The 27539-nt window shown below is 32.1% G+C and overlaps 16 protein-coding genes across 16 annotated transcripts; 7 read left to right on the forward strand and 9 right to left on the reverse strand. All coding sequences in view use genetic code 12, as the record gives it.

Annotated features, from left to right (window-relative positions):
- The first annotated feature begins 24 nt into the window (after positions 1-24).
- On the forward strand, positions 25-1769 carry RJT21DRAFT_29124 (uncharacterized protein). Its single transcript, XM_064884062.1, has one exon. The coding sequence runs from the start codon at positions 38-40 to the stop codon at positions 1748-1750; it is 1713 nt and encodes a 570-aa protein (XP_064738150.1). The 5' UTR covers positions 25-37; the 3' UTR covers positions 1751-1769.
- Positions 1770-2870, reverse strand: RJT21DRAFT_29125 (isocitrate lyase/PEP mutase family protein). The gene has a single exon (XM_064884063.1). The coding sequence runs from the start codon at positions 2673-2675 to the stop codon at positions 1788-1790; it is 888 nt and encodes a 295-aa protein (XP_064738151.1). The 5' UTR covers positions 2676-2870; the 3' UTR covers positions 1770-1787.
- Positions 2871-3376: 506 nt separating this feature from the next.
- Positions 3377-4439, forward strand: ADE1 (phosphoribosylaminoimidazolesuccinocarboxamide synthase). The gene has a single exon (XM_064881546.1). The coding sequence runs from the start codon at positions 3506-3508 to the stop codon at positions 4424-4426; it is 921 nt and encodes a 306-aa protein (XP_064738152.1). The 5' UTR covers positions 3377-3505; the 3' UTR covers positions 4427-4439.
- On the reverse strand, positions 4440-6223 carry KIN3 (serine/threonine protein kinase). Its single transcript, XM_064881547.1, has one exon. The coding sequence runs from the start codon at positions 6120-6122 to the stop codon at positions 4494-4496; it is 1629 nt and encodes a 542-aa protein (XP_064738153.1). The 5' UTR covers positions 6123-6223; the 3' UTR covers positions 4440-4493.
- A 651-nt stretch (positions 6224-6874) lies between these two features.
- RJT21DRAFT_78855 (putative sucrose utilization protein SUC1) lies at positions 6875-8383 on the reverse strand (the record flags this gene model as incomplete). Its single annotated transcript, XM_064885223.1, has 1 exon — positions 6875-8383. A coding segment is annotated over one exon (1509 nt), but the record flags the coding sequence as incomplete, so codon positions are not given.
- A 448-nt stretch (positions 8384-8831) lies between these two features.
- On the reverse strand, positions 8832-9458 carry RJT21DRAFT_871 (YbhB/YbcL family Raf kinase inhibitor-like protein; the record flags this gene model as incomplete). Its single annotated transcript, XM_064885513.1, has 1 exon — positions 8832-9458. One exon carries the CDS (start codon positions 9456-9458, stop codon positions 8832-8834), a length of 627 nt encoding a protein of 208 aa, XP_064738155.1.
- Positions 9459-10967: 1509 nt separating this feature from the next.
- Positions 10968-11336, forward strand: RJT21DRAFT_85393 (uncharacterized protein; the record flags this gene model as incomplete). The annotated part of the gene is made up of 1 exon (XM_064885439.1): positions 10968-11336. One exon carries the CDS (start codon positions 10968-10970, stop codon positions 11334-11336), a length of 369 nt encoding a protein of 122 aa, XP_064738156.1.
- Positions 11337-11879: 543 nt separating this feature from the next.
- On the forward strand, positions 11880-14933 carry MSH2 (mismatch repair ATPase). Its single transcript, XM_064884064.1, has one exon. The coding sequence runs from the start codon at positions 11956-11958 to the stop codon at positions 14911-14913; it is 2958 nt and encodes a 985-aa protein (XP_064738157.1). The 5' UTR covers positions 11880-11955; the 3' UTR covers positions 14914-14933.
- Position 14934: 1 nt separating this feature from the next.
- YDC1 (alkaline dihydroceramidase) lies at positions 14935-16292 on the reverse strand. The gene has a single exon (XM_064884065.1). It carries the CDS (start codon positions 16051-16053, stop codon positions 15121-15123), a length of 933 nt encoding a protein of 310 aa, XP_064738158.1. The 5' UTR covers positions 16054-16292; the 3' UTR covers positions 14935-15120.
- Position 16293: 1 nt separating this feature from the next.
- RJT21DRAFT_29141 (uncharacterized protein) lies at positions 16294-18324 on the reverse strand. Its single transcript, XM_064884066.1, has one exon. It carries the CDS (start codon positions 18230-18232, stop codon positions 16454-16456), a length of 1779 nt encoding a protein of 592 aa, XP_064738159.1. The 5' UTR covers positions 18233-18324; the 3' UTR covers positions 16294-16453.
- Positions 18325-18415: 91 nt separating this feature from the next.
- Positions 18416-19207, reverse strand: MET16 (phosphoadenylyl-sulfate reductase (thioredoxin); the record flags this gene model as incomplete). Its single annotated transcript, XM_064885531.1, has 1 exon — positions 18416-19207. The coding sequence occupies one exon, from the start codon at positions 19205-19207 to the stop codon at positions 18416-18418; it is 792 nt and encodes a 263-aa protein (XP_064738160.1).
- A 1362-nt stretch (positions 19208-20569) lies between these two features.
- Positions 20570-21178, forward strand: RJT21DRAFT_113562 (uncharacterized protein; the record flags this gene model as incomplete). The annotated part of the gene is made up of 1 exon (XM_064880178.1): positions 20570-21178. One exon carries the CDS (start codon positions 20570-20572, stop codon positions 21176-21178), a length of 609 nt encoding a protein of 202 aa, XP_064738161.1.
- A 201-nt stretch (positions 21179-21379) lies between these two features.
- On the forward strand, positions 21380-22628 carry RJT21DRAFT_29144 (copper transporter family protein). The gene has a single exon (XM_064884067.1). It carries the CDS (start codon positions 21581-21583, stop codon positions 22220-22222), a length of 642 nt encoding a protein of 213 aa, XP_064738162.1. The 5' UTR covers positions 21380-21580; the 3' UTR covers positions 22223-22628.
- Positions 22296-23011, forward strand: RJT21DRAFT_119850 (methylated-DNA--protein-cysteine methyltransferase). Its single transcript, XM_064881548.1, has one exon. It carries the CDS (start codon positions 22332-22334, stop codon positions 22920-22922), a length of 591 nt encoding a protein of 196 aa, XP_064738163.1. The 5' UTR covers positions 22296-22331; the 3' UTR covers positions 22923-23011.
- RJT21DRAFT_29145 (SDR family oxidoreductase) lies at positions 22629-24199 on the reverse strand. Its single transcript, XM_064884068.1, has one exon. The coding sequence runs from the start codon at positions 24046-24048 to the stop codon at positions 23035-23037; it is 1014 nt and encodes a 337-aa protein (XP_064738164.1). The 5' UTR covers positions 24049-24199; the 3' UTR covers positions 22629-23034.
- A 299-nt stretch (positions 24200-24498) lies between these two features.
- ZCF25 (Zcf25p) lies at positions 24499-27339 on the reverse strand (the record flags this gene model as incomplete). The annotated part of the gene is made up of 5 exons (XM_064885446.1): positions 24499-24740; positions 25017-25571; positions 25614-26662; positions 26852-27035; positions 27096-27339. The coding sequence occupies 5 exons, from the start codon at positions 27337-27339 to the stop codon at positions 24499-24501; spliced, it is 2274 nt and encodes a 757-aa protein (XP_064738165.1).
- Between the last annotated feature and the right edge of the window lie 200 nt (positions 27340-27539).

Below are 27539 nucleotides of genomic sequence, written 5' to 3' on the forward strand. Positions count from 1 at the left end.
TTACATAAATCTTTCATTTTATAATTACTATACAACTATGGATAAAGAGCCAAAAATACGAAAAGTTAAATATACTAGATCTAAAAGGGCATGTACTACATGTCGTCAAATAAAGCTAAAATGTGATGCGATTGATAAATTTCCCAAGAAATGTACTAGATGTGAAAGACTAGGTAGTATATGTGAAATTGATACTAATTTTAAAAGAGAGCCAGTAAGGAGGAATTCAAATTCTCATACCAAAGTAGATACTGTCAGTCGTGAAGATCTGATTGGCTCAAGTCTAGAAAGTAATTTGTCAACTTTGCTTACTCCAAATTCTACTAGAACCGTGGATGTCTTTCCATATATAGATGATGTTGGTGATGAACTAGTAGATTCTTTAATTCCAAAAGATAAAATCATACTCATGTTCAAAACATTCTATCAAGTAAATTATTGTCATTTACCAATACTATCTAAACAGTTATTAGATCCTCGATACCTATGGATGAAAAATTATAAGCTATTGTTTTTTGCTATTTGTAACTCAACATCTGTACTTTGTTGTCCAGAATTAGAACTTGTATTACAGGATAAAATAAAAGAATTGGCATATCAGAATGATTCCACTTATATGGTGGATCCATTACACTCTTTGAGTGTTGTATTTGCTTCTTTGATATTATGTTATTGGCCATTAAGAAGTAGTAGTATCCAAAATGATGAATCAATTGTTCATGTTGGTAGAGCAGTTGATATAGGAATGAAGATTGGTCTTCATAGATTTGCCTATACTCGAGAGTATTGTATTACTTTAGATGATGCACTTAAAGAACAAATTCAAACAGCAACTGTTGCATGGGCTGGATGCTTTATAACCAAGACAGTTTTATGTTCTATTTTTGGAATGCCAAGTTCGTTACCATTGAACTATAATATATTTACTACATTCAAGAATCTACCTCAGAATAATTATATTGAAGATTTTGGAAAACAATTGAAACTAGCTCAGTTTATTCAAACTTCAATGAATAGCTTGGGAAATAATTCCGAAACAGAGTTTGGAATGGTTGACCCAGCAATAAGAGGAATTCAACATAAAGCGATAACAGAAAATTTATCTATCATTATAGCCGAACTTACTCCTTGTAGTAAAGTCACAGAACTGTTGAGTTTATTAGCAAAACTTCTTGTTCATTCATTTCTTTTAGTACCTGATACGTTACCTGAAGATCAAGATTCAGCTGCTATGTCATTATATTTGGTTTGTGTAAAATTAATAGAGATTTTACTAGAACTTGTAAAGGAAAATACGAATTTTCCTACATTTATTTTGTCATATTCGGCAATGGCTGCTACTATTTTATATGGCTTATCGATTTCTAAACGTTATCGTGAACTTATAAATAAATCTATTGCTAGAAACTCATTATCTGACTTTTATGAACTTATGCAGAAACTTCAAAGGTATCCAAATGATTATCCTACTAGAATAGTTAGAGTGATGGATGGTTTAAAAAGTTTGGATGGTAAGAAGCTTATAAGAGAGCCCATATTTACTGTAAGAACAAGAATGGGTGCTAGTGCTTTTTGGAGTTTATTATTACCTTTTAAGCGAGCTCAAATTGAAGAACAGCAAAAGAATAAAGATTCTACAGTAGAACCATTAGAACAAGCCGATGTTTTAGATGCATTTATGAACGATATGTTCAATCAACTTTGGGACGGAGATTTGAGTAATCAGATTGAGAACAGTTTTTTTCATTAGTCTTTAATATATAACTATATAAGTAATAGAACTATTTTTAAATTTGAGAGGTAGCAGTTACCCCAACCATTTTGTCGAGAGTTACGACTTCTCCAAGACCCATAGTCATAAAGAATTCCTTTGGATTTCCTTCCGGGATAGCTTGTTTACCAGTAGATTTTAATTCAGCGATTGCCTTTTGAGAAGTGATTGCAATAGGTCCAAGAAACAATCCAGGATATAAAGCTAATTTAAATCCTAATTGTTGGGCCTCTTCAACACTCCAATTTGGTGTCAATCCATTAGGGACTACATTAAGTAAAACAGGTACAGGAGCAAGTTCGGAAATAATTTGTTTTGCTTGTTCTTCATTGGCAATTCCTTCAACAAATGCTACATCTGCACCAACTTTGATGGCAGCCTTTATTCTCTTTAAGGCTTCTTCGATACCTTCATCTTGTAACGAGTCTGTCCTTGCAATAATTAGAATATCAGATCCAATTCTTTTCCTTTCAATTGCCATACTATGAATACGTGCAGCAAATTCTTCAGCAGATACCAATTGTTTACCCATTAAATGACCACATCTTTTGGAAAGAACTTGATCTTCAACATGTAAAGCAGCCACACCTGCTCTTGCATAAAAGTTTAAAGTACGAGCGCAAACACTGCTATTTCCATAGCCTGTATCCGCATCAGCAATAAGAGGTACCTTGTTAGCAATACCAGCTATCATATGAGCATTTTCATGCATATCATTCAAATTACCAATACCTAAATCAGGCATTCCTAATCTTGAAGCAACAGTTCCAGCACCTGTCATGTAAAGAGCCTTTGAATCTGCTTTAAGAGCTATTCTAGTAGTTATACCATCGAATACTCCAGGGCATACTAAAAGTTCAGGAGCATCAATTAGTTCTTTTAAAATTTGGGCAGGTGTACTCATTCTTTGTATAGTTTGTTGTTAACTTTCATCCCTTTTAAAATTTATCATATACAACCTAGACTTGTTCATGTTAATTTATACTTTACCCCAGATATTACATGGCTTGAAAATTTCGGATAATTAAGCGCAGCGGAAATAAATATAGTACAATCACCCGAAAACAGAAAGTATTGATCACTTCAGCCCAAAGTATTTCGGAATAATAATTTCATTATATAAGTGGGAAAGAAAGTGACAATGTCTCTAACATAGTATGGTCAACCGGTAATCGGTAAGATGGAATCATTTGCCTCCGAGCCGACATCGTGTACCAAAAAAAGATTGAATGGCTGCAAATACTTTGGACTCTTCACTAATTCTAAGAATCCCCACATACATAAAATGTATTATTATAAAGCACAGTTACATAATAATATACCTTGAGCTATTAATTTATAATAGCTAGATTCGGGAGTGGAGTAAAACATGATATTAATATGTTTTGTTAAGGATTCTTTAAATATCAATTGATATTTCTTCATTATAGTATGAAATAGTCAAAGCTATATATGTTCCATTTAAGCAATAAATAGCTACTTTGTCATATGTTGTGATTACTAACTGTATCATGGAATGATGATGGATGTACTTGTTAAACAATGTCCTTATATAGAACTGGTCTAGATAGTATTAATGATAAATTCCTGCATACTGGCTGGTGATTAAAATCAGAGTCAAAAACTTAATGGTCCTCTAATTATTCTATTTTGCGATGATGATGCAACAATATAAACTTATAAATTCTAGAAACATATTTCTTTACTAGCTGGACTTATCATAAAACAACAAACATGTCATTACACACAACTAACTTAGATGGTATTTTGCCATTGATAGCCAGAGGTAAGGTTAGAGATATCTATCAAGTCGATGAAAATACCTTACTTTTTGTCGCTACTGATAGAATATCAGCTTATGATGTTATTATGGAAAATGGTGTACCATCTAAAGGTAAAATTTTAACTAAATTATCTGAATTCTGGTTTGAATTCTTATCTAGTTCCATTCCAAACCATTTAATATTATCTGAAAGTAATGATGAAAATTTATTTGCTAAATTACCAAAGGAATTATCAGAACCAAAATATAAATCTCAATTATCAGGAAGATCATTATTAGTTAGAAAATTAAAATTAATACCACTTGAAGTTATTGTTAGAGGTTATATCACAGGATCGGCTTGGAAAGAATACAAAAAAAGTGGAACTGTTCATGGTTTGAAAGTTGAAGAAGGATTAAAGGAATCACAAGAATTTGCTACCCCAATTTTCACTCCATCTACTAAAGCTGAACAAGGTGAACATGATGAAAATATATCACCTGAACAAGCTGCAGAAATTGTTGGTAAAGAATTATGTGATAAATTAGCTGTTAAAGCAGTAGAACTTTATTCAAAAGCTAAAGAATTTGCTAAAACTAAGGGAATTATTATTGCTGATACCAAATTTGAATTTGGTTTAGATGAAAAAGACAATTTAGTTCTTGTTGATGAAGTATTGACTCCTGATTCATCCAGATTCTGGAGTGCTTCTAAGTATGAATTAGGTGCATCACAAGATTCATATGACAAACAATATTTAAGAGATTGGTTAACTTCAAAGGGTTATGCTGGTAAGGATGGTATATCGATGGATGAAGAAATTGTGATTGAAACCAAAAAGAAATATGTTGAAGCTTATGAAGAAATTACAGGTGCTAAATGGAGCGATTAAATATAAAGTCCTAATTCATTAAATAGTATTTACAATATTTTAGAATTTTTAAAAATAAAAATTTATGCTAATGACGACCATTTTTACGTAAATAAACTTCTTCGAATTCTGGTGTATTCCTTTTCTCTAAACTTAATCTTTCCAATTCATCAGTTATCCTTTTCTTTGGGCTCGATGCTGGAAATCTTGAAGTATGCTGGGGCGCAGCTTTATTAAATTGACCTGTATTGTGATTTATATCATAATCTTCATTACTTCGTGATCTGAGAGGAATTCTTTTCATTTGTTGTTGTTGGTGCTGCTGTTGCTGTTGCAGTTGTTGCTGTTGTTGTAGTTGTTGTTGTTCTTCTAGAAGATCTCTGGGACCTCGTAATCTTTGTTGTTCATAATTTAACCTTTGAGCAGAAAGGGATGGCAGTTGTGGTCCTGAAATGCTGGGATCTGACTTTATGCGATACACATCACTTTGTTTTGAAATGAGCTCTTTCAAACGTTGTTGAACTTCCAGCTCTACAACCATTTTAAATTCTCTTTGATAACCTAACCTTACTTCTTTAGCTTCAAGGTCCATAGCCCTTTTCTTCATTTCAAAATCTTCAATCATTTCTTGTTCAAATTGCTTCTTTTGAAGTATGAATTTCTTTTCCATATTTGAATATTCTTGATGTTGTTCCTCTCTACTAAGTAATAATTTCCTTTCGATATTGTTTAAGTATAATTCTTTATTCTTTAATTCTTCATTCTTTTTAGCTAATTGATTTTGGAATTCTTTTAAATTTGAATTGAATTCTATTAGTTCCATTTCCTTTCTTAAGAATTTAATTGATAAAGTTCCTAATAAATCATGACATGAAGGTCTTGTATCAGGATTGACTGTTATACAATCTTTAATTATACTTCTAATTTGAGATGAATAATGACTTGGAAGTTCAGGCACTATACCTTTTTTAATTTTTGATTGTAATTGAAGATGAGTCTTTGCATGAAATGGTGGTTGTAAAGTACATAATTCAAATAGAACACATCCTAATGACCATATATCACATACAGGAGAATAAGGATTATCCATTAATACTTCTGGTGACATATAATATGGAGTTCCTACATAAGTTTTAGCAAAATCATTATTTGATGTTAACATTTTTGCTAAACCAAAATCACCTAACTTTATTGATTTTCCTGAATTCAATAAGAATATATTATCTGGTTTTATATCTCGATGGATTATAACTGTTTCTGAATCAATTGTTGGTTCTCTATCATCATTTCCAGCAAATAAATTAACTTTTGATGCTTCTACACCATAATGACAACGATATAATGCTAATAATGTTTGAACTAAAACTTGCCAAATAAATTCTTCAGGAACTTTTTCTTTATTCTTTTTGAAATTTGTAATGATTTGAGCTAAATCTCCTCCATCACAATATTCCATATATATATGAATTGTTTTGTGATCTATTATATGATCATGACGATAGTATTTAACTATATTTGGATGATTTAATTCTCGAAGAATTCTTAATTCTGAAATTAATTGATTTCTTTCATGAACATTCATTGAAGTATATTCAATTTCCTTTCGAACAAGAATTTGCCCATCACTTTTCTGTCGTACTTTCCTAACAGTACCAAATGATCCTTTACCTATGATTTCAAGAGGTTCATATTCATTACTTATATTAGTGCTCGACATATGTAAAATTAAAAACTATAATTAGTATAATAAATAAAATTTATGAACAATTACTTGTTCTTTAGATTATCCAAAATTATCAATGATTGTTATAATTCTACTTCATCGATAATTATCATCTTTACTTAATGTCTTCGTGTATTCTAAATCGAGCTCTATAGTTAAATTGAAATTCTATATTTGTTTATGATCTATCCCGATTGGGAAAATGGTTATTGCTATTTTGTGGTTCATCTTCACTCACTTACTTTTTTTTTGGGTGTGAAAGTTTTTCCTCGCAACCAATTACATACTCAAGGGAACATAACATAACATAACAAATAAAACATAACTTCATTATAATACTATATAGAATATATAAAATTTACAATCTAATCGGTTTTATCTAATTCTTCTATAACTGGGGGTGTATTCGAAAATTGATAGGTAACAAAATCGGTTGGAGTTTGATCCACAAGTGCAAGAATATCTTGATGAAATAAGATTGGAGGTTTTATTATAGATGTATCTGGTGAAAATTTAAACATATTTTTGTTACTATAAGGACTTGAATTATTATTAATCATATTATTAGTAAAATGATTATTATTGTGATTATATGGGGAAACCGTACGATCACGAGATTGTCTTATTTCCCATAACGAATATTCATTACCTGGAGGCAGAGGATCTAATATAGATGAACTAACATTTAATATCGGTATCGGTGTTAACTTAGCCGTAGTACTAGCTGTAGATAAACTTCTGGAAAGAACCATTCTCTCGATATTTTGATATAGTTTAACGGGTAAAATTGTATCAGTTTTAAATTTACATATTAGGGAAAAGATTGAAGATAATGCATTATAGCAAGGTTGGAGATCATCTGAAGACTTTATTGAACTTAAATCTTGGATAGAATCTGCCAATCCACTAGCTATTTCTAATAATTTCACAACAACTCCGGGTCCATTGGATTCAAATGCATATATAGGAATTCCACAAATTGATTTCAAAAAATCGTTGGCTATGGTAGCAGGATAATTAAAACTTAAACAACTATCATTATCATTAAAGTTTCTCTTTAATACTCCACGTTTTTGAGCAATATGCCAAGTTAATGATCTCATCCAACTCTTGGACAATAAAATATTTGCCTTTTGAATATCAGAAGCTAGATGAGTTAAAGAAATGTTTCTTAGCTTACTATCTACTTCAATAATTTGCAGTTCAGACATAGAATGAGATGCATCGTGTAAGAAAGAATGTAACATTTTGTAATTATCACTCAGATTTCCAGAACCACCATCATCGTTAAACTCAAGCATCTTTTCGAAGAAATCACGATTTGGAATGGAGAAAATATGTACCAATTCGATAAATCCACTTAATAATTCTGGGTATTCTTCTTCTTCCAAAGATGGATAAGGAACACATGCATCAAGAATTACTGGAACATTATCTTCAATACACATAAATCTTTCGGTGATAAGTAAAAGATAAAAGATCTTCTTCAATCTATGTGCTTCAGCAACCGGTTTCCTCATGTATGTTTTAGCATCATGTAATTTTAAAATTTGAGCCATTGAAATAGCCTCTCGTAAATAAATTATGGCTGTTGCGGTGGCATCTTTAATATTAATGTAATAGACGTATAAGAAGAAAGATGTTAATAATGTTTCACAATTAGGATTTAAACGATGATCATAAAGATCTCTTATTCTTATAGCCTCTTTAGCAACTGATTCAAAATCAATATTAACTGGAACTTGAGGAAGACTTGATTTTTCTGATAAGAAAGTCATTTGACGAGATACTGCTGCTGAAACAGCTAAACACAAAGCATATGAAACCGATGTTTCTTGAGATAATTCAAAGCCAAAATCTACTGATGTGAGATTTGAAATTAATTGAGGTACGGATATAACGGGCCAAACTCCATAAAACCATGTTTGATATATCTGAAGACTAGGAACAATTAACAGAAGTGAAATACGCATTTCTTTATCGCAAGAAGAACATAATTGAGGTTGGGAATATAGATTGGTTTTAGGTTTCTTTGAGAATTGTGATGATGTTGAAGATTGTCGTGATGATGAATTTGAATTTGAATTATTTGTTGATTTGAATTTGTTCGGCTTGGGACCACATTTCTTTCTAATTCGATTATTTGTACAAGGAATTCCATTATTTATACATCTAGTACAAGGAGATGTACCAGAACATTTAACTTTCTTTAAGGAACATCCATCACAAGGTCGTGAATATCTAGCTCGTTTGTTACCTGGTCGAGATTTATTATCATTTAAAAGTATAGTATTATCATTTTGTCTGACTCCATTTCTTTCTACATTATCATTTTCATTATCATCTTCTCCTTCATCCCTATCATCTTCTTCTTCTTCTTCGACTTCATCATCTTCATCGTCCTCCTGAGTATTCTGAGATCCTAAGTATGCAGTATACCTTCTGTGGTACTCTCTAAAATTAGACAACATTCTTCACTTTTCTTATATAGAAGTAGAATAGACACTACTCCATCCAACACTATGTGTTACCGATTTGTTCAACGAAGGGAATGACAATGTTGTCCCGCCTTTAGTTGAAGACTCATTTTCAAATTAAGAGTTTTTCATTTTGTGCTCCCTTTGTTTGCTTCCCCATAAATTGGTTCGCACAAAAAATATACGAGCTTACATTATTTAAATAGCTATAGATCTACATATCATTTTAATCACGTTTATATAATCCAGTGATTGTAGCATAAGAAATTGCATTATCTTTAAGGATTTCAGTTAATTTAGTTGGATTGACTTCATCGGAGCTCAATTCATTTAGTAAATTTGTAGCAATATCATTAATTGCAATTACTTGAAATACATATCTATGATCTCCATGTCCCAAAATTGGTCTAGGACCAATAAAGGATCTCTCACCAGTTGTCCCTTTTCCAACAATGTAAGAATCTTTATCGGTTGACTTTGCTCTTTCGCCATTGAAAGCTCCGAATTCAAATTCAATTGGCTTATCACCATCTACTGGAATATTGTAGACTATTACATGAGTAACTGCGAACCAAATAGGAACATCCACATCATGACAAACCAAAACAAGTGATTTGATTTGAGGATCTCTTTCGCCAATGAACTCGATAGTCAAAGGCGGAGATAAATTCTTTCCTCCAACTCCTACCTGAGCTGATTCAAGAGGAAGATAGCCATTATCAGAAAAAGAACTAGAAGTTACTTTAAATTGAGGATTTGAAGTTGAAAATTTAAGAGTCTTCGTCAAAATTCCCGAATCTCCAACTTTGAAGTTGAAGAATAAGTAACCTAAAGCTCTTTCTATGTACTCCATTATAGTGATTGAACTGATTGAACTGATTAAATCAATTAAGTAGAAGAGTAATACTATTCGAATCTTCATATATAAAGCAAAAATTTACCCGCAAGTCGGATTTAATGACGATTACAGACATTGAGCTCAGATTTGGACTTGGATAAAGTCGGTCCGAAGAAAAGGTTAATTATTGAACTTGCAAGATTATTGATTGCAATATATACTTAGCATCGTGTTAACTATGTCCTCAACGGGGTTTAGACTCACTTAGAAGCAAATGAAATTGCAGCAATATTAGTGACATAGTGTATTAAAAGAAAGAATGTCATACAAAAACTCAAGTAAAATTATATTACTGTACAAGTTTGAAATTCTCTTCCCCATTAGAGCGCTGAGTATTTTTAGGAATAAGAAATATACTACTTCAAACTTAGAGATTCATTGGTAGTTTATGTATATATAGTTTGCAACTTATTCGCATCAATTTTTCAAAAACAAAGCCACGCCAAGCTTTGACATGTTTCTACAATATTACATGAATCTTAAATGTCCTGCAACTCCTAAAATAGTATCTATTAATATTGTTTTATGATTGCGAATGAGATTTGTTTCATCTGAGTATCATTTAATGGTAACGGATGTTTCTAATTATAGACCGCCATAATATAGGTAGAGTTAAAATTTTGGCACTGCCTACCCAGATCACGAAAAAGTGGACATAAAAATATGGCACAAAACTTACCTAAAACAACAGCATGTCATAGATTAATATAGAAATCTAAGACTATGCAGTATAATAATTCCAAGGCTTTTTGGTCTGAAGATTAGAAGAAGATATGGCTTTAACTCAAAACTACGTCCAGAGGCTGAAAATTATGGTCATTCTACTACAGTATGTATTTGTTGTCCAAACAAGTGGCACGAGTCGTCTGTGAAAGAATAGTGAGACAATTGTGAAACATGCTCAATTGATTAAGCGCACTACTTTGTTTTATTACTTTAAATGGAAATTTCATATTAATATTAACCATTTATCCAGTAATACAGCTCGTTCGTACTTTAGTGTACTTTAATGCCCTGAAAATTACAATTGATGTAAAACACAATACCTCTACCATACTTGTATTACCCCTTTTTTTAATATTGAATGATCATCATTCAAACTGTGCCGGTAAATAGTAGTTCAGCCTTAATTGCTTTTAGTGTAACTCTTACGGTTCTATTGACGTACATTAAACTTTCTCACATTATACTTTCTATTGTCGCTGATAATGTAAACTATGAATTTCAAATTTTGCCACGATTCCGAAATTTGAATTTTGTACATAATTTTTCAGAATTTAGCGATCAAGAATGTTCTCCAACAATCGTGCCCTCAACGTCATTCTGAAACTGAATCAGGTATAAATAATCCCTAAAATTTCACTTATTTATAAATTTCAATTTTATTCTTTTCTTCTTTTATTTATTTATTCAATTGACTAATTTCCAATTAATCAATATCTTTAACAAAAATAATAAATAGAAATGTTCGGATTTGGTGAATCTTCCCATCAACAAGTTTATGGTGATCAACACGAAGGTAAATTCTCCCATGAATTAATCGCTGGTGCTGCTTCTTTTGAAGCTGCTAGAATCTTTGAAAACCGTCAAAGATCTGAAGGTAAGCCAGTCTCCCACGCTTTTGCTAAAGAATTATTAGCTGGTATTGCTGGTGGTGAAGTTGACAAGTTGGTTGAAACTAAAGGTTTAGACTACTTAGACAGAGATCAAGCCAGAGCTCAAGCTCAAAGATCTGTTCAAGAAAACTACGACTCTCACTACGGTCAACAAGATCAATGGAGTCCAGATCAACAACCTCCATTTGATTACCAAGACAACAAGTACAACTACTAATCAGTCAAACAAAAAATGATTAATAGCTGGGTTTATTAATTGATTGATTGATTGATAGATGCAATCGATTCAATTGATTATGTTGTCAAGTAACTATATAGTCTAGTGTTTAAAAATGTACATTTTAAATTAAGTTTTATTTATGTGTAGTTGTACTTCATAAGTTGAATTGAGCGATGATTTGAAATGAGGGGCATGGCTCGAACAGAAAAATCAGAAAAATCGAGAACAATGACGAAACGATGTGCAACGAAATCAGAGTGGAGGTGAATATTTTACTTTTTATTTTTGAAAACACAGTTTGTTTTCCTTGATAGTTCATCACGATGATGTTTGATTGTCATTTAAATTTAAATGGCTGCAACTGTCTTGTAGTTAAACTTACTAATGCCAAGATTTTACATAGTGGTTATCTGTATGTTAAGATTTTGTCATACAAATGAAAACTCTATAGTAAATTACTGAGCATAGTACACTACTAACATAAGCAGAAGTGAAAAATTAACGCGCGCACACTTTGACTTTCACTTTAACGCGTATGTTTTTGTTATATAAGCATCTCCACATCTTGTAAATAGTTATAGCTAATAGCAACTAGCTCTACATACATTTGGACAGAATGTCAAGTACCAGACCAGACTTAAAGTTCTCGGATAATGCCGATGAAAGACTGTTCTATACCAAATTCTCAAAATTACCTACTAAAGATAATTCTACTATTAGAATAGTAGATAATAATAAAGATTACTTTACGGCATTGGATGATGATGCAGATTTAATTGCTGATAATATTTATAAAACTCAATCAGTAATTAAGTATAGTCAATCTCGTAAAAATAAATATGTCACAATTGCTTCACAAGTCTTTCTTAATAATGTATTAAAGTTTGTTCTTATTGATAAACATTTAAAGTTAGAGATTTATAATAAATCCTTTGAATTAATTTGTACTGCCACTGCCGGAAATTTAGTTAATTTATCTAATGAATATGGAGTTAATCTCGAATCAATGTTTCAAGATTGTTCAAATCCAATAATTGCAGCTATTAGGTATACTTCAGTTGGCAATAGTATGAAGAAAGTAGGAGTTGCATTAATTGATACTCTGAATTCAACTATCCAACTCTCTGAATTTGAAGATAATGATCTTTTCTCGAATTTAGAAAGTTTATTATTACAACTTGGAGTTAAAGAGGTGGTTTTACCTTCTAATTATTCTCCTGAACAAGAAAATTCAGATACAATCAAATTATTTCAAGTTATTGATAAAATTGGAAATCTTGTCATTTCATCAACAAAGTCATCTGTTTTTAACACTAAAGATATAGAACAAGATTTATCTAAAATTGTCATTAATGATAATGTTGATAAAAAGGATGAAGAAATAAAAATTGAACTTATTCTTGCTTCAAAAGGTATTAATTCAATAGATTTTCAAATCTCATTATCATGTTGTAATGCTTTAATTGTATATTTGGATCTTTTGGGTGATAATGAATATAATTTCACTATTGATCAATATAATCTTACTTCATTTATGAAATTAGATTCCTCAACTATGAAGGCTCTTAATATTTTCCCAATTTCTTCGTCTTCATCATCTACTACATCTGCTTCTCCAAATTCAAAATCATCTACTATTGGATCAATTTTTGAATTGTTAAATAAATGTAAAACCGTTGCTGGTTCTCGGTTATTATCTCAATGGTTGAAGCAACCCCTTACAAACTTATCCATGATTGAAGAAAGACAGGATTTAGTTAGTTACTTGATTTCCAACACTAACCTTCGAGTTTTCTTATCTCAAGAATTTGCATCTCAAGTACCTGATATTAAACGTCTTCTTAAAAAGATTTCAGTTGGTGTTGGTAAAAGTGTAGGAAATGAAAATAAAAAATTAGAAGATGTGGTTAGATTATATCAATTAATCCTTGTCTTACCTACATTAATAGAGACACTTAAAACAGAAGCCGAAGGAAATTCATTAGTTGAGAAATATTGGTTACAACCTATTCAACGAGATTATGAATTATTATTAAAATTCCAAGAATTGATTGAAACAACTATTGATTTATCTCCCTTAGAAGCTTCTTCATCATTTGATTTATTAAATACAGATTTTAATATCAAACCTGAATTTGATGATTCATTAGTTGAAATTGATAATAAATTACAACTGGCTCTTGAAGAGATTAAACAACAACATATTGAAGTTGGTGATGATTTAAATATGGAATTGGATAAGAAATTAAAATTGGAGAAACATATTCAACATGGTTGGTGTTTTAGAGTCACAAGAATTGATTCCACTGTATTAAGGAACACTAATAATAGATATAATGAATTACAGGTCGTTAAAGCAGGGGTCTATTTTACAACCAAGAAATTAGCTGCTTTATCAAAGCAATATTCCGATGCTTCTACTGAATATAATCGTAAACAACGAGAATTAATTAAGGAAATACTTGCTATCACATTAACTTATCAACAAGTATTTACCTCTCTTACATTAAGTATATCCCATTTGGATGTTTTGACTAGTTTTGCTAATGTTGCTATCACAGCTCCAATCACATTTATTAAACCTAAGTTACATCCATTAAGTGGTTCTATAGATTCTCCTGAATTTAAAAATAGAAAAATTCAATTAAGAGATGCACGTCATCCAGTTGTTGAAGTTCAAGATGATGTTAGTTTCATTGCAAATGATGTCAAATTCTCCAATGAAGATAAGTCATTTGCTATAATTACCGGTCCTAATATGGGTGGTAAGAGTACATATATTAGACAAGTAGGAGTCATTGCATTAATGAGTCAAATTGGTAGTTTCATTCCTGTCTCGGACGATGAAGAACCAGCAGAAATTCCAATTTTTGATGCTATTTTATCAAGAGTTGGTGCAGGTGATTCACAATTGAAAGGATTATCAACATTTATGATTGAAATGTTAGAAACTTCGTCTATTTTAGCAACAGCCACTCATAATTCCCTTATCATTATTGATGAGTTGGGAAGAGGTACATCAACTTATGATGGGTTTGGATTAGCATGGTCAATTCTGGAACATTTGATAACCAACAAGAACTGTTTTACATTATTTGCTACTCATTTCCATGAATTAACTCAATTAGCTTCAAAGTATTCAAATGTTGATAATTTACATGTTGTAGCTCATGTTGAGAAAGATTCAGAAAATGATGATGATATAACTTTAATGTATAAGGTTGAACCTGGGATTTCAGATAAATCTTTTGGTATTCATGTAGCTGAACTTGTAAAATTTCCTACTAAGATTATTAATATGGCTAAGAGGAAAGCTTCAGAATTACAAGATACTAATCTTTCAGAAAATGATAAATTTATTCAAAATAAAAGAACTAAATGTAATGAACAAGAAATTAATGATGGACTTAAGAAATTAAAGGATGTTTTAAAACAATGGAAGAATTCTTGTTATAATGAAGCTGATGGAACTAATAAATTCACTAGTGACGAAGCAATTGAAAAATTAAGAATTTTAGTTGATGAACAAGGACTTCAAAATAACAAGCTAGTTAGTGAAATTCTCAACTTATAGATAGAGTTAATACTTTTTTAGGTAATATTCATAAACTTTAAAATAATTTGCAACCAAATCGCAACTTTTTTTTGCCGCGCTAAATTATACACTAATAAGATTGATTGATTGTTTTTGAAGTGTCCTATCTCTATACGCTAACTAACTAAACTAAACTAAACTAAAATATATAAATAAACAATTAGACCCTAATAAATATGTATGCATCTATTGTTGCTTTTTTTCCAAAATTTGTTGGCTTCTCTTTTCTGCTTCAACTGTTGCATCTATTTCGGCTAATGCTCTGATTGCTTTGAAGCGTTTTAAACCATGCGAATCAGTACAAAATACTACTGGTAAACCCCATACCCATTTAAACGTAAAAAATTCATCTGTACCTTGTAAAAAGCATCTAAGATATTCTTGATATACTAAATAGTAATAAACTCCAGTACCTGTAAATATATGCCACCAACCATGACCTTCTAATACAAATCCATAAGGAATTCCCCAATCTCTTCTTTTACCTCTAACAAAAGTACAGAAATGTATATCAAGATTCCATAAGAAATATCCTAATAAAAATATACAAATTCCAATCGTCATTGTTCTGTATAATTGAACTTTAGCTACTTTATCATGAACGTGTTTACTGGTTAATGATAACGATTTAAGAATTATTCCCGCATTTAATAACGCATATGCGGCCTGATGTATGGTGGGGTCTCTGAAATGCAAATATATGACAGTTAATAAATTAGCTGCTGAAAAGATTCCAATAGCTACTAAAATTGATTGAGTCTTAGTTTTGAATTCACTAAATACTGACCAAAATGGGATACATGTAGCATAAATCATTGGTAATTCATCTAATAATTGAAAGTGATACATTAATGTCATATGGAATAACCATGAACCAATTCCTACCAATAAGAATCCAAATCCTGTAAATAGAAATCTTGGTTCTAAATGATTTCGATAAGCGTGATATATAGCAAAAGTAGCTAATGCAATAAAAATTGAATTAGTGACAGTATTCAATGCTTCAGCAATATAATCTGAAACAACATAATTCTCTTCACACCAATCAATGGTTGACGTTGGAACACCCCAGAATCCAATTGCTTGTTCTGGAGGATAGGGAATTGCAAATGGAAGCATGTTTAACAATCTATAATAATAATGAAATATCTACTACAGTACACGAGGGGGATGAGCAGTAATGATTTGTAACTTTGATATTCAATGAAATATGCAATTGTTGAAGGTTATAAGAATCAAAATATAAATTTTGAAATGCAATAATTTCTTTGCCCTCCTACTTTATATAGTAGAAGATGTCGTATAGTTTGATAAAGTATAGTAACGTTATCTTGTAGTTTAAGATTGTGCCTTTAAATCTAAAATAGCGGGTGACTTTTTAGCAAGAACTAATCAGGCACAAAAGAAAGTGCGGCGAATTAATTACGGAGGGGTCGGTTTAAACTATTTTTTGACCGGTTTTATTTCGAGAAGTTTTTATTTTATTTTATTTTATTTTATTTTATTTTATTTTAAATAACTATGTATGTAAATCAGAATCAGAATCAGAATCATCAATCCATCTTAACCAACATTCATCATTATAAGGTCTGGTGGTATACAGATCGTACATCACCATTTTCTCTTCATCAGTCTGATTATTACCTACAAAATCAAAACCGGTTTCAATCACATTAGCAATAACCTTATTAGCCGATTCACTATCATATTGAGTAATGTCACACCAATCATTATCAATTTGACTACTTAATTTCCAATATAAATTGGCTACAGCTAATTTCATTTCAATTAGAGCAATATTCATTCCCAAACACATTCTGATCCCTTTACCGAATGGCATGGAAAATTTCAGTTGCTTCATTATACGTTGATTAAACTGTGATTCACTTTCATCTTCATACTTTAACCATCTTTCCGGAATGAATCTGTTTGGATCAGGGAAAACGTTTTCTAATCTATGCATAGAAAATGGTTGACTAGAAATTATCGTACCTTTTGGAATGGTTATATTCTTACCATTGCCTGCAGTTACTAAATATGGTTTATCAACTAATCTAGGTTCTGCTCCAGGTATTGGTGTGTGAACTCTACCAACTTCATTAATAAGGGCATTCAAATATGGAAGAGTATCAACTGTTTCAAAATCATCAATAATAGTTTGCCTATTAGGTGGGGTACCGAAAGTACTTTTTAATTCTTCTTTCAACTTGACTTGCATAAAAGAATTTATTGGTCTTGAGATCTCGTAGCATAAATAGGTAAGGAATATCGCGGTTGTTTCATGACCAGCAAAGATATTATCAGTTAAGAACGAATAAGCATATTCCCCCTTTAAGCCAGCCTTGTTTAATGTCTGCAAGGTAGTAAGATTTTGACCTTCTATGACTTTTGGACTATTAGTTTCGGCATTATAATATAAATTTAATTGCCATCTAGTTATAGTTTCCATTGCTTTAAGAATACGCTTGCCTGCAACCCAATCCCAGAATCTTGGCATTAGAGTTGTCCAAAAAACCATACTAGCAACTTCTCTATGGCTCACTAATATATGTCTTTCTTCTGGTCGTGATATTAAATCTGTCCCATTTTCAATTCCTAATTCAAATCCTGACACTACATCGCATGCTAAAGATCCAAAGAGTGAATAAACGTCAATGCCTAAGTTCTTTTCTCTACCAGATTTGTTAAACCAATCACTATTCTTATAACCCTTTCCGTGAATATTGCGTTCAGATCTTGCATTGATATAATCTGGTTCTGTTGCATCTACTGATGATTTGTATACCGCCTTTACTAAATTTGTAATCTTTTCAACGATGTTTAATCTTGCAGTGTTCGATTTGGAAAAAATAGATGATTTACTATAAATATTCGAAACAATCTTCTTATATTTGATATGCCTATCATTCTCCAAACTGGCAAATATATTATCTTTGAATCCATGATTTCTGAAGTTTTCATAAAATTTGGATTTGGGAAGATTCTTTGTATATAAGTCATGGAGATATTTATATTCTCCGTTAACACTCACTTCGATTGGTGATAAAAGTACGACATTTCCATACTTTTTATGTAAATCGTCAACTTTCCTTACCCAAGTCATCGTTCTTTGATTATTCAATGCTGAAAATCGGCTTATTCTATGAAGATAAGGTCCCGGAACATCTCGTAATGGTGATAAAATAAATGGATAAATCACTAGATAATATGCAATTATTAAACCTACGACAATAAGATGGGCTTCTGTTGCATGAACAGACACAAACTGAAATAAAGTTGATCCTAATTCTTGTAACATTACGTCTGATGATGGTTATAGTATATAATTATAATTAAAATCATAGATTGTGTAGACTATAAATGTCTAAAAATATTATCGATAAGCTGCGAATCCCCGCTTCCTATTTAGGAACCGCATTCCGCACCGGTAAAAACGCGGAATTTCTCGTTCTTAATATCTATTAACTCTACTTACCTTACTCTATTGAGAAATAGAATTCTTGTTAACCGCTTGCAAATAATGGGTGAAACTACTCGTCTGATGGATCCCACATTCCGTCTTAGCTTTTCCTTTCCATCTACCACTTCTCTCGTCTTCTCCCTCCGTTACCGGAGCAGTCGAATGCCAATCGCCTATGGATTTGTAGCCCAAATTCAATAATTCATTGTAAGGGACATTGTTTTCATCAATATATTGTTTAACTTGACCAAACGACCAATTCACTAATGGATTTATCTTTATAGTTCCACTGGATTCTTCAATTTCAATAACAGGTAAGTCACCACGAGCTCCACCTTGAGATTTTCTTCTACCGGTTAGTACTGCTACTACATTTAACTCCTTGTATGCTCTTTGAGATGGTTCGACTTTAACTAAAAAGTCGTAATATTCGTCGTTGGTTTCCCATAACTGATCTCCGTATTTTTCAGCAAATTCATTCTCATTCTCAACATTCAAAGGTTTGAAAGTATGAAGTTTTGGATGATATTTGCTTTCTATATTTTTAACTAAATCATATGTTTGAGGGAAATGATGTAACGTATCTATAAAGATAAGATCTATTATGTGGTTGGATTCTTCTGTTGATTTAAGTTTCGAGATCATATCGATGGTAGCTAATCCAGTCAATCCAAAAGCTGTAGTTTGATATAAGTTTGGAAATGTTAAATATGCCCATCTGATAATTTCTTGAGGTTGCAAATCTTGCAACTTTTCATTTAAGTGCTTTAAATGTTCAGTAGTTAATACTACAACCTTCTCATTCACAGTCATTCTTCTTAATGGCTAGAGGAGTAGAAGATACATTATAAAAAAGATATCCAATCAACTATATTTAAGAAGAGATTACTAAACTTTATTCACGTGATATGATAACATTGCTCCACGTGATAGATCACGTTTCTATCTCGACATGGAGAAGCTTATGTAATACTTCCGTAAAGAAAGCATGATGCTTATCTCTTCAAGTTAGGATAGAGAACATAATGCTGATTGTGTAGTAGGGACGTACTACTGGCAGATATGGCGTATAAAAACAGAAGGAGATGGCGAAATAATAATCAAAATAAGCGATGAGTTCATGAAATCAAAAAAATTGTTCTCTACTGATTGCGGGAAGCACAACCCGTTTATCTGTATCATTGGCATCAATTTGTAATTAAGACTATGCCATATAAGTAACGGTTGCTAAGGGGTTAGGGATAATAAAAAATAATTTTTGAAAGACCGGTTACATAAAATCCAGCAAATACTCATATCAATGATCAATTACTGAACTATATTTGCAATCTCTAATAATCAAGAAAAATTGAGCTATCCTTCCAAAAGAGGAAGAGAATTTTCTTGTAGAGCCAGAGTTGAAAAATATCGATAGATAATATTGATGGATAAAGTAAAATCAAGAGATACTGAGCTTTCAATTAGCTAGTTGAAGTATAAATCTTCTCATGAAGAACTTTTACGTACAAGGGATTTGTAAAGAGAATTCACTTCCAAAACAACCTAGTTTATCTTGCTACTTGTGATTGCAGCTCATTTAAAACTTAATTTTTGATACGTCCAAAAAAAGGACTTAAGCTGCTAATGGGATTTCTCAGAAAATACCAGAAACAACCAGGAGATTTCGTATTATTCTTTCGTAAAATGTGATCCTTCAGGAAATAGAAGTCTCTTTAGTGGGTAGATATCTATTCTTAAGAATAAGAAGATTAGTAATTCCTTTTAAGGACTAGATACAGTTTAGCTGCAGCTGAGCCAGTTCTGAAAATAGCCCCCAGTGTTCGCGTTTTTAGTGATTCGTTTTGAAATTTGATATTTTATGTACTGTTTTGCGATTTACGAACTTTTCGTGCCTGGATTTTTGTGTTGCAGAAAATTTACGAACTATTCATCTGTAACATTTTTCTTGCAAAAAGCAAGAAACAAGTGAACGGCAAGAAAATATCGGCAATTATTATAATAATGACTTATACATATGATCTTTGAAATAGCGCAAAGATACTTGTATACCCGAATTCTCCACATGAAACAGTAGAATTTTGCGCTTTTTGTAAATAGCTTGACAGTATAAAGGTAAGCTATATTTACGAATTTTGACATATTCGATAAATTTTATCTTTGGAAAGCAAATATAATATGGAACTTCTCATACCATATTATTATGATCAGCATTATACTGTTACTAAAATGAGAACCGATCGTAATTCGGGAACCATTGATTATAAAAGTAAAGCGAATAATGAATCCTTAAGAAAGCTCATTATATGCAACTGTTGCTCCAATCCAGTTGTAATATCCTATAATTCAGAGGACTGCATAACTAATATTACTCCAGATTCAAACTTATCTCGGTTGAATCATAATCTTCTCATACATAATTTATTTTGTAAAGAGTGCAATAGCTTGGTTGGTTACAAAATTGCAAGTTATAACCTAAATTTACTAGATATATCGCCCGATCCCACATCAATATTGATACCACAACAGTCCATATCACAATCAGATTCTCATTTATCACATCAGTTACATTCATATAATACAGTTTCACCTTCGAAACAATCTTCAGTTGAATCTCAATGTTCTTGTGAGGAAGATGAGTTAACAAAGTTTAAAAATAACTTATTTAAAATAGAACAAAATGTCAATGCAAGAGTAGAACTACTAGATCGGTGCAATTATGTTCAGAATAATGAACTGCTAGTAGGAAAATCATTCTTGTTTATATCCAGAGTAACATGTAATTAGCATAGAATTTAAACTTGGTTCCACATTAAAGTGCTCACTCTTGCAAAATGTTTTCAATTCAGAGCATATAAATTAGATCCAGAAAGCACGACATAATATCTTGTTTTAATATTATATATAGCGTTCAAACTCTTTTTTTATTTATTGGTTCATTTTTTTATTTAATAAAGTGGTCTCACGGCTAAAGCGACTGCTATAGGGTTTTTTAGCACCAAGAAAAAACTTTAATATATTACTTAATTTGCTCATCTAAAACTAGATAAAAAAAGTGCTCTTAATCACTTCACTATTCATTGGGTTTAGCATATAAATATGAAGCTATTGGACTGTAAAGTTTGAATCTTTATGGACTTCAATCCAAAAAAGAAAGAGAAGAAATTGTTATAAACAAAAAGAAAAAGAATGTCAGATATTGTTTCAAAAATGAGTATGGGAGGTATGAGTATGGGTGGAGGTATGGGTGGAAGCTCTTCGAGTCCTAAACCTTCTTGTAAAATTTCCATGTTGTGGAATTGGTACACTGTTGATACATGTTTCATTGCCAGATCATGGCATGTCAGATCAAAGGGGATGTTTGCTGGATCTTGTATTGGTGTATTCCTCTTAGTAGTTGCTGCACAATGGCTTAACAGATTTGCTCGTGAATTAGACAGAGCATTTGCTAAACAAAATGCTCAAAGAAGATCTATTATTAGTGATGATAACACCGAAGGTAGTTCATCTGATGACTGTGCCAAAGACGCTCTCAATGTTCCTCATCAATCTTATGGTTCTCAGAATCCAATTATTTTCGCAGTCACTCAACTGTGGTTATTTCGCAAAAATCCAAATGACATTACTGCTACTCCATTCCAACATTTAATTAGATCTGGAATTTTTATGGTTGAATGGGGTTTATCTTATCTCATAATGTTGTTATTCATGTACTATAACGGGTATATTATTATTTCTTGTATTTTAGGTGCTTTATTCGGCAAGTTCATTTTTACTTTCACTGAATCTATTGAATCAAATGATAGCACCGATCGTAAGTGTTGCAAATAATTTTTCCGTGCGACAAACCTTTTAATTTGAATAACTAATTAGACACTTCAAATTATAAAATCTTCGTAGTTGTATATAATTTCATTAATACATATATTATTATTTAAGTATGTCAAGCACTAACTTGTTCTATACTATCGTTGACGGGGATAAATATCTTAGTCTTCTCGTTTTGGATGGCGAAGGCATTTTATTATACGCGTCTTTAGGCACTTCTCAAGCTTCTTTAGTTCAGCTTATGATGAAAGATTTCAGAAGCATAAAAGGTTATCGATTGAATTCATTTAGTTCTGCTTCTTCAAAAATTCTTTCTGATAAGAGTAGGTCTTTATTAGTTAAGAATATTGAGTTATTTAAAGGGTTGATGAGTGATAGTCCATCTTCAAAATCTAAAATCAAGTATAAGTTCATATTTGGAACACAACTCCAAAGAAAAGTTTGGACTCATCTTGTTGATAATGTTCCCTTTGGCGAAGTAACAAACTACTCAACTGTTGCTAAAGATTTGAATAAGCTGGCCCTGTCGAGTCGAGCCATTGGAAATTGCATTGGTTCCAATAAACTTGCAATAATAGTTCCTTGTCATAGAGTACTTGGAAGTAAAGGTACTTTGAATGGGTATCGCTATGGAGTTCTGGTTAAAAGAATGTTATTAAGAGCAGAATTAGGTGATAACTTTGGAAAATATGTCAAGAGCTGAAGTCTGTATTTGTCTGTCTACGAGTCTTATTCTTCGATTGTATCGCGTTATTTATTTCATTTTGGTTAACTTTTATTAATATATACCTGTCTATTTTATTATTTCGACCCATTCAAGCACCTCTAACTCTCAATAATTGAGAAACACTGTCATCAACTGTTTTCTTTATAGGAATAAATTTAAATCCTAAGATATTGTTGGTTTTTGAGTAATTCAATGTTTGGAAAGTCTTTACTTCTTCAACATCAGCACCTGGAACACCTTCAAAAATCTTACCCTTATATTGTGGGAAGTCTTTGATAATGATATCAGTAATAGTTTGAGAAGTAAATCTACTTGAGGATAAAATTAATCTCTGATTAACGGCTTCATCGCTTTGTAAAGCAACAATATGAGCCTTTGCAGCATCTCTAACATCGATCCAACTACCAGTGTGATTATGTAACACTGATTCTGGAGTCAGTTGAAGAATAGATTCAATGACTTTAGAAGAATTGTTCAAGTCTGGAGAAACTAATTCATCAGTTAATTGAGGACCAAATGTGTAACTTGGTAAAACAGTGACTAATTTGAAGTTTGGCTTTTCATTTTTAACAAAGTCCCAGGCCAATTTTTCAGCCAAAGGCTTAGATCCAAGATAAGCAGGAACCAAGTCATGTTTTGAACTTTCAAATGTAGCTTTACTCCAAACACTTTCATCAAGAACAATGCTTGGATCTCTATCATCATTTTCTCTTGCAGCACAATCAGAAGAAGTAATAACAACTCTAGTTATTTGAGGAGCATACTTCTTAATGGAATTCAATACATTTCTAGTACCTTCAATTGCAGGAATTAAAATATCATTTTCTGGACTTTCAACATTAAAACGGAATGGAGAAGCAATATGTAAGAAAGCAGAAATTTGAGGATTTTCCTTCAATACATTATCGAAAGCACCAACATCAGCAATGTTAGGGATAACAACATAAGAGAATTTATCAGTTTTTAAAGCTTTCTTGAAAGAAGCACCTTTAGCTTCACTTCTAACTGAACCAATAACAGTATAACCTTGATCTAATAATAAACCCACAGTATGAGAAGCAATGAACCCATTGGCACCAGAAACAAATACAGTCTTTGACATCTTAATAATAATTAAATATTTACAATAAACACTTTACGAAATGAATTGATCAAATTAATAATATTGTAAACATTATTATAACAACGAACTGGCTAAAACATGAGACTTTTATAGCTGAAAATTTTATATTACATAGTGGGGGAAAGAACCACAGTAATAATTGTTTGCCTGATCTGTACTGTTTGGCGGAGGGGACTGAAAAAAAATGAAAATACGGGGACGGGGTACTTTCCGAATTAGGTAGTCTTATTTTTAATACGTGGGGGAAAAAGAGTTTACCTTCCACAAGATTTTCCGAAAATCTATGCAGTGTGTGTATGGTGCAATCTTTTTTTTTAGCAGTAACATTAGCCGAGAGTGTATTAATACATATTGTCTACTGTCTACGTGGTTGCAAAACTCACACAATACGATTATGTAATGTTCCATTCTATATACATGTTGTAACAACTATATATTCCCATCAAACAAGATGTCATTGGTACCTACGTTATACATAAATACATCAAGAGCTTCACTAGTAGGTGAACCTGAAGACTGAGTAGAGAAGTCATCATTTGAACTAGTTGTGACACCCACCAATGAAGGAACAAAGAATTGTTGAAAATTCATAAACGACTTCAAGTCTGTATTGGAAAATGGAGTTTGAGGAAGGGACATTCCCCTATTGGTATTATTAAAGAAATCATTAGCTAGTTCATTATTATTGACATTAGTGGTACTGAGGGTCATATCAGCAGGACTATTGTTACCATTGACATTATAATTAATGGTTTGTCCATTGACACGATTATTTCCAGGAATTTGACTTTCATTGCCCATGGTTATATTAGGTTGAATAATAGTAGCAGGATTCTCTTGTGAGTGGATGATTGTTCTTTGGTTTGATTCTATAGGTTGTAATGGACGCCCTTGTTGAATGGCTGGTAAATTATACAATGGATTAGCCCCTTGTGGGCGTATATTACTTTCAATTGGAGGTGATACAGTCAGCGATGAAATATTGTTTTCTATTCGTCCAAAAGCTGCTTCCAAGGATCTCTGCATTTTGCTAACGATTTGATGAAATCTCTTCAGTGTTGCATTGATAGGACCATAAAACATTAAAATAGTCTTTGCCGTATTCAATGTCTCCATAAGAAGTACAATATTATATTCATCCTTAAAAGTGATATCAGTTTTCCGATGCAAAATCAGAAGTCCAAGAATCAATGCAGCCATGAAACAGCAATTTACTGTCACATACAGTTCAATTCTTTGTGGATGTTTTTCTATATATAAATGTATGAGTTGAATAGTAAGGACTGACGATTTCACACTTGCTTTACAAAAATTGACCATTGTGGTTTCATGCTTAATTCTTCGACGTGAACTCCCACCAGTACCATTCTCCCTGCTATTACGCTTGAATGCAATGTACATAAAGAAAGGCTTTCCCAATAACATGATACCATATAATTGCAGTAAATGAACCAATAAAAGAGCAAAATTATCCAGGCTGATGGCACGATCGGAAAATCGATCTTCATTAAGTACATTTTCTTTGTCTTGAAATACTTCGTTACTCTCGGGATTAAGGAGAATTCTATCAAGCTGAAGTTCTTTAGGAAGGTTGATAGACCACATTTTCAATTCAATTGCTAATTTCTCTGCTCTTGCAGGATCTATTATTCCATCCAAGTAAAAGTCATGAACAATTTTCCCATTAATCTTACACACCTTTGCAATTTCAATAAGACAATAAATATTTTTATCGTGATTGATTTTATCTTCGTATTCTACTAAATCATCATTACCAAAATCATCCCAATCATAATCTCCAATTAGAAGTGGTCTTCCTAGTAAGATGGAAGAAATCCTATCACATACGTATAAACTTCTCCATAGTTTTCGACGATGCATTATATATTGACGATCCCGAAATGATTCGTTAATAAATTTCCTGTGAAGACCAAGTGCTTGAGCATTCCTAATTGCAGTACCAAGCATGATCCATGAAGTACTTCTTTTAGAAGTAGATTGATAATAAAAATAAACCAAGATATAGGCCTCAGAGAGCCAAAGTTTCCCATCATCTATAACACTTTTCATTAAACTGCACCCACTTTCAAAGAATGAAAGGGAATTTATCTGCAGTGCCTGGAGATCTTCCACTAGGAAACTATTGGAAGTTTCAGCATAGAGAAGTCCCAATGCCAAGACTAAATGTAGTAAGGCTAACTTCTGCGCACGAGCTCGTATTGGATTATCATAAATATAATCGACTATGAATTCTTTAAAATATTTCATATTAAAAACGTACCATGTAGAATTGACATTAATCTCAAAGAATTTGACCAAAACATTGCAATGGTCTCTCTTGGGAAGTTGAACTGGTATTCGATTATGGATTTTTGCTGGTTCATCAATAATATTAGTTCCTTGGGGATCTTGAGTAAACTCACATTCACCAACTATGCTCAGAAATATATTTCTGCATTCAAAAAGGAGTGAAAGAGGACTACTCTCTCCAATATATCTGAGATTTCCAGCAGAATCAAAGAGAAGACGAGAGCTCTTTCCATAGTTATTTGAAAGTCCTGTAGCAGGTGCTGGGTTTTCTGGATGTGATGGTCTTATATGTTCTAATGGTTGATTCAGTTTTGGAGAATTTGAATTCTGAATATTGATATTGCTTGCTGGTGATTCTTCATTTGACTGTGTCACAGAATAGAAATTGTTATTGCGACTTTTGGTATTTCTCATACTGTTAATAATAGAATTAGAATTATGATTGGCCTGTTCTTTATGTATAGTTTCATACATATCTTCTTTGTTGCTATCATTTTCATCTTGGTGTATATCTTGTACTTCATCTTCCAACGGAAACTGTAGCAATGGTTGTAAGCTCTTAGGAGTATATATAGGTTTGATACGAGAAGTACTTCGCTGATTGGATCCTCGTGCTTGAATGACACTCATATGAGTAACCAGAGATTCGGATGATTCTTCAAGTCTAGGACGGTTGAGTGAAACAGCTGGAGACTTTCCCATATTGGAATCTCCACTAGAGTATGAAGACAGTTGTTCATACTCGATGGAGCTATTAATATTCTTTTTAATTCCTTTGGTTGTACGTCTATCTACTATGGAGAACATGCATTCAATCTTCTTCTTTGAACAAAGATCACAAGGAGACCGACCACTACACTTATACTTCCGCTTCTTGCAGTAGTCACAAGCTTTGCTGACTTTTTTACGTCGTTCTGCAGTCATGATCTTGCTGACTTGTTTATTCGTTCTGGAATCCATCCAGCTATATTAGTCTTATATTTGACTATATTCAACTAGTTTATATTAACCCCATGAGGGAAGGTAAAGAATGTGGAGGAAAACATGGAGAGCATACAGAGGAATGAGTAGTAGATGTTCGCCCACGAAAAAAATGCGAAGTAATGCCCGGGATGTAAACACTATGTATTTTGTTAGTATATTAGCGAAAGGCGTTTGTA

Source organism: Scheffersomyces amazonensis (genome assembly GCF_036850825.1).
Source record: "Scheffersomyces amazonensis strain UFMG-HMD-26.3 chromosome Unknown RJT21scaffold_3, whole genome shotgun sequence".
NCBI classification, from domain to species: domain Eukaryota; kingdom Fungi; phylum Ascomycota; class Pichiomycetes; order Serinales; family Debaryomycetaceae; genus Scheffersomyces; species Scheffersomyces amazonensis.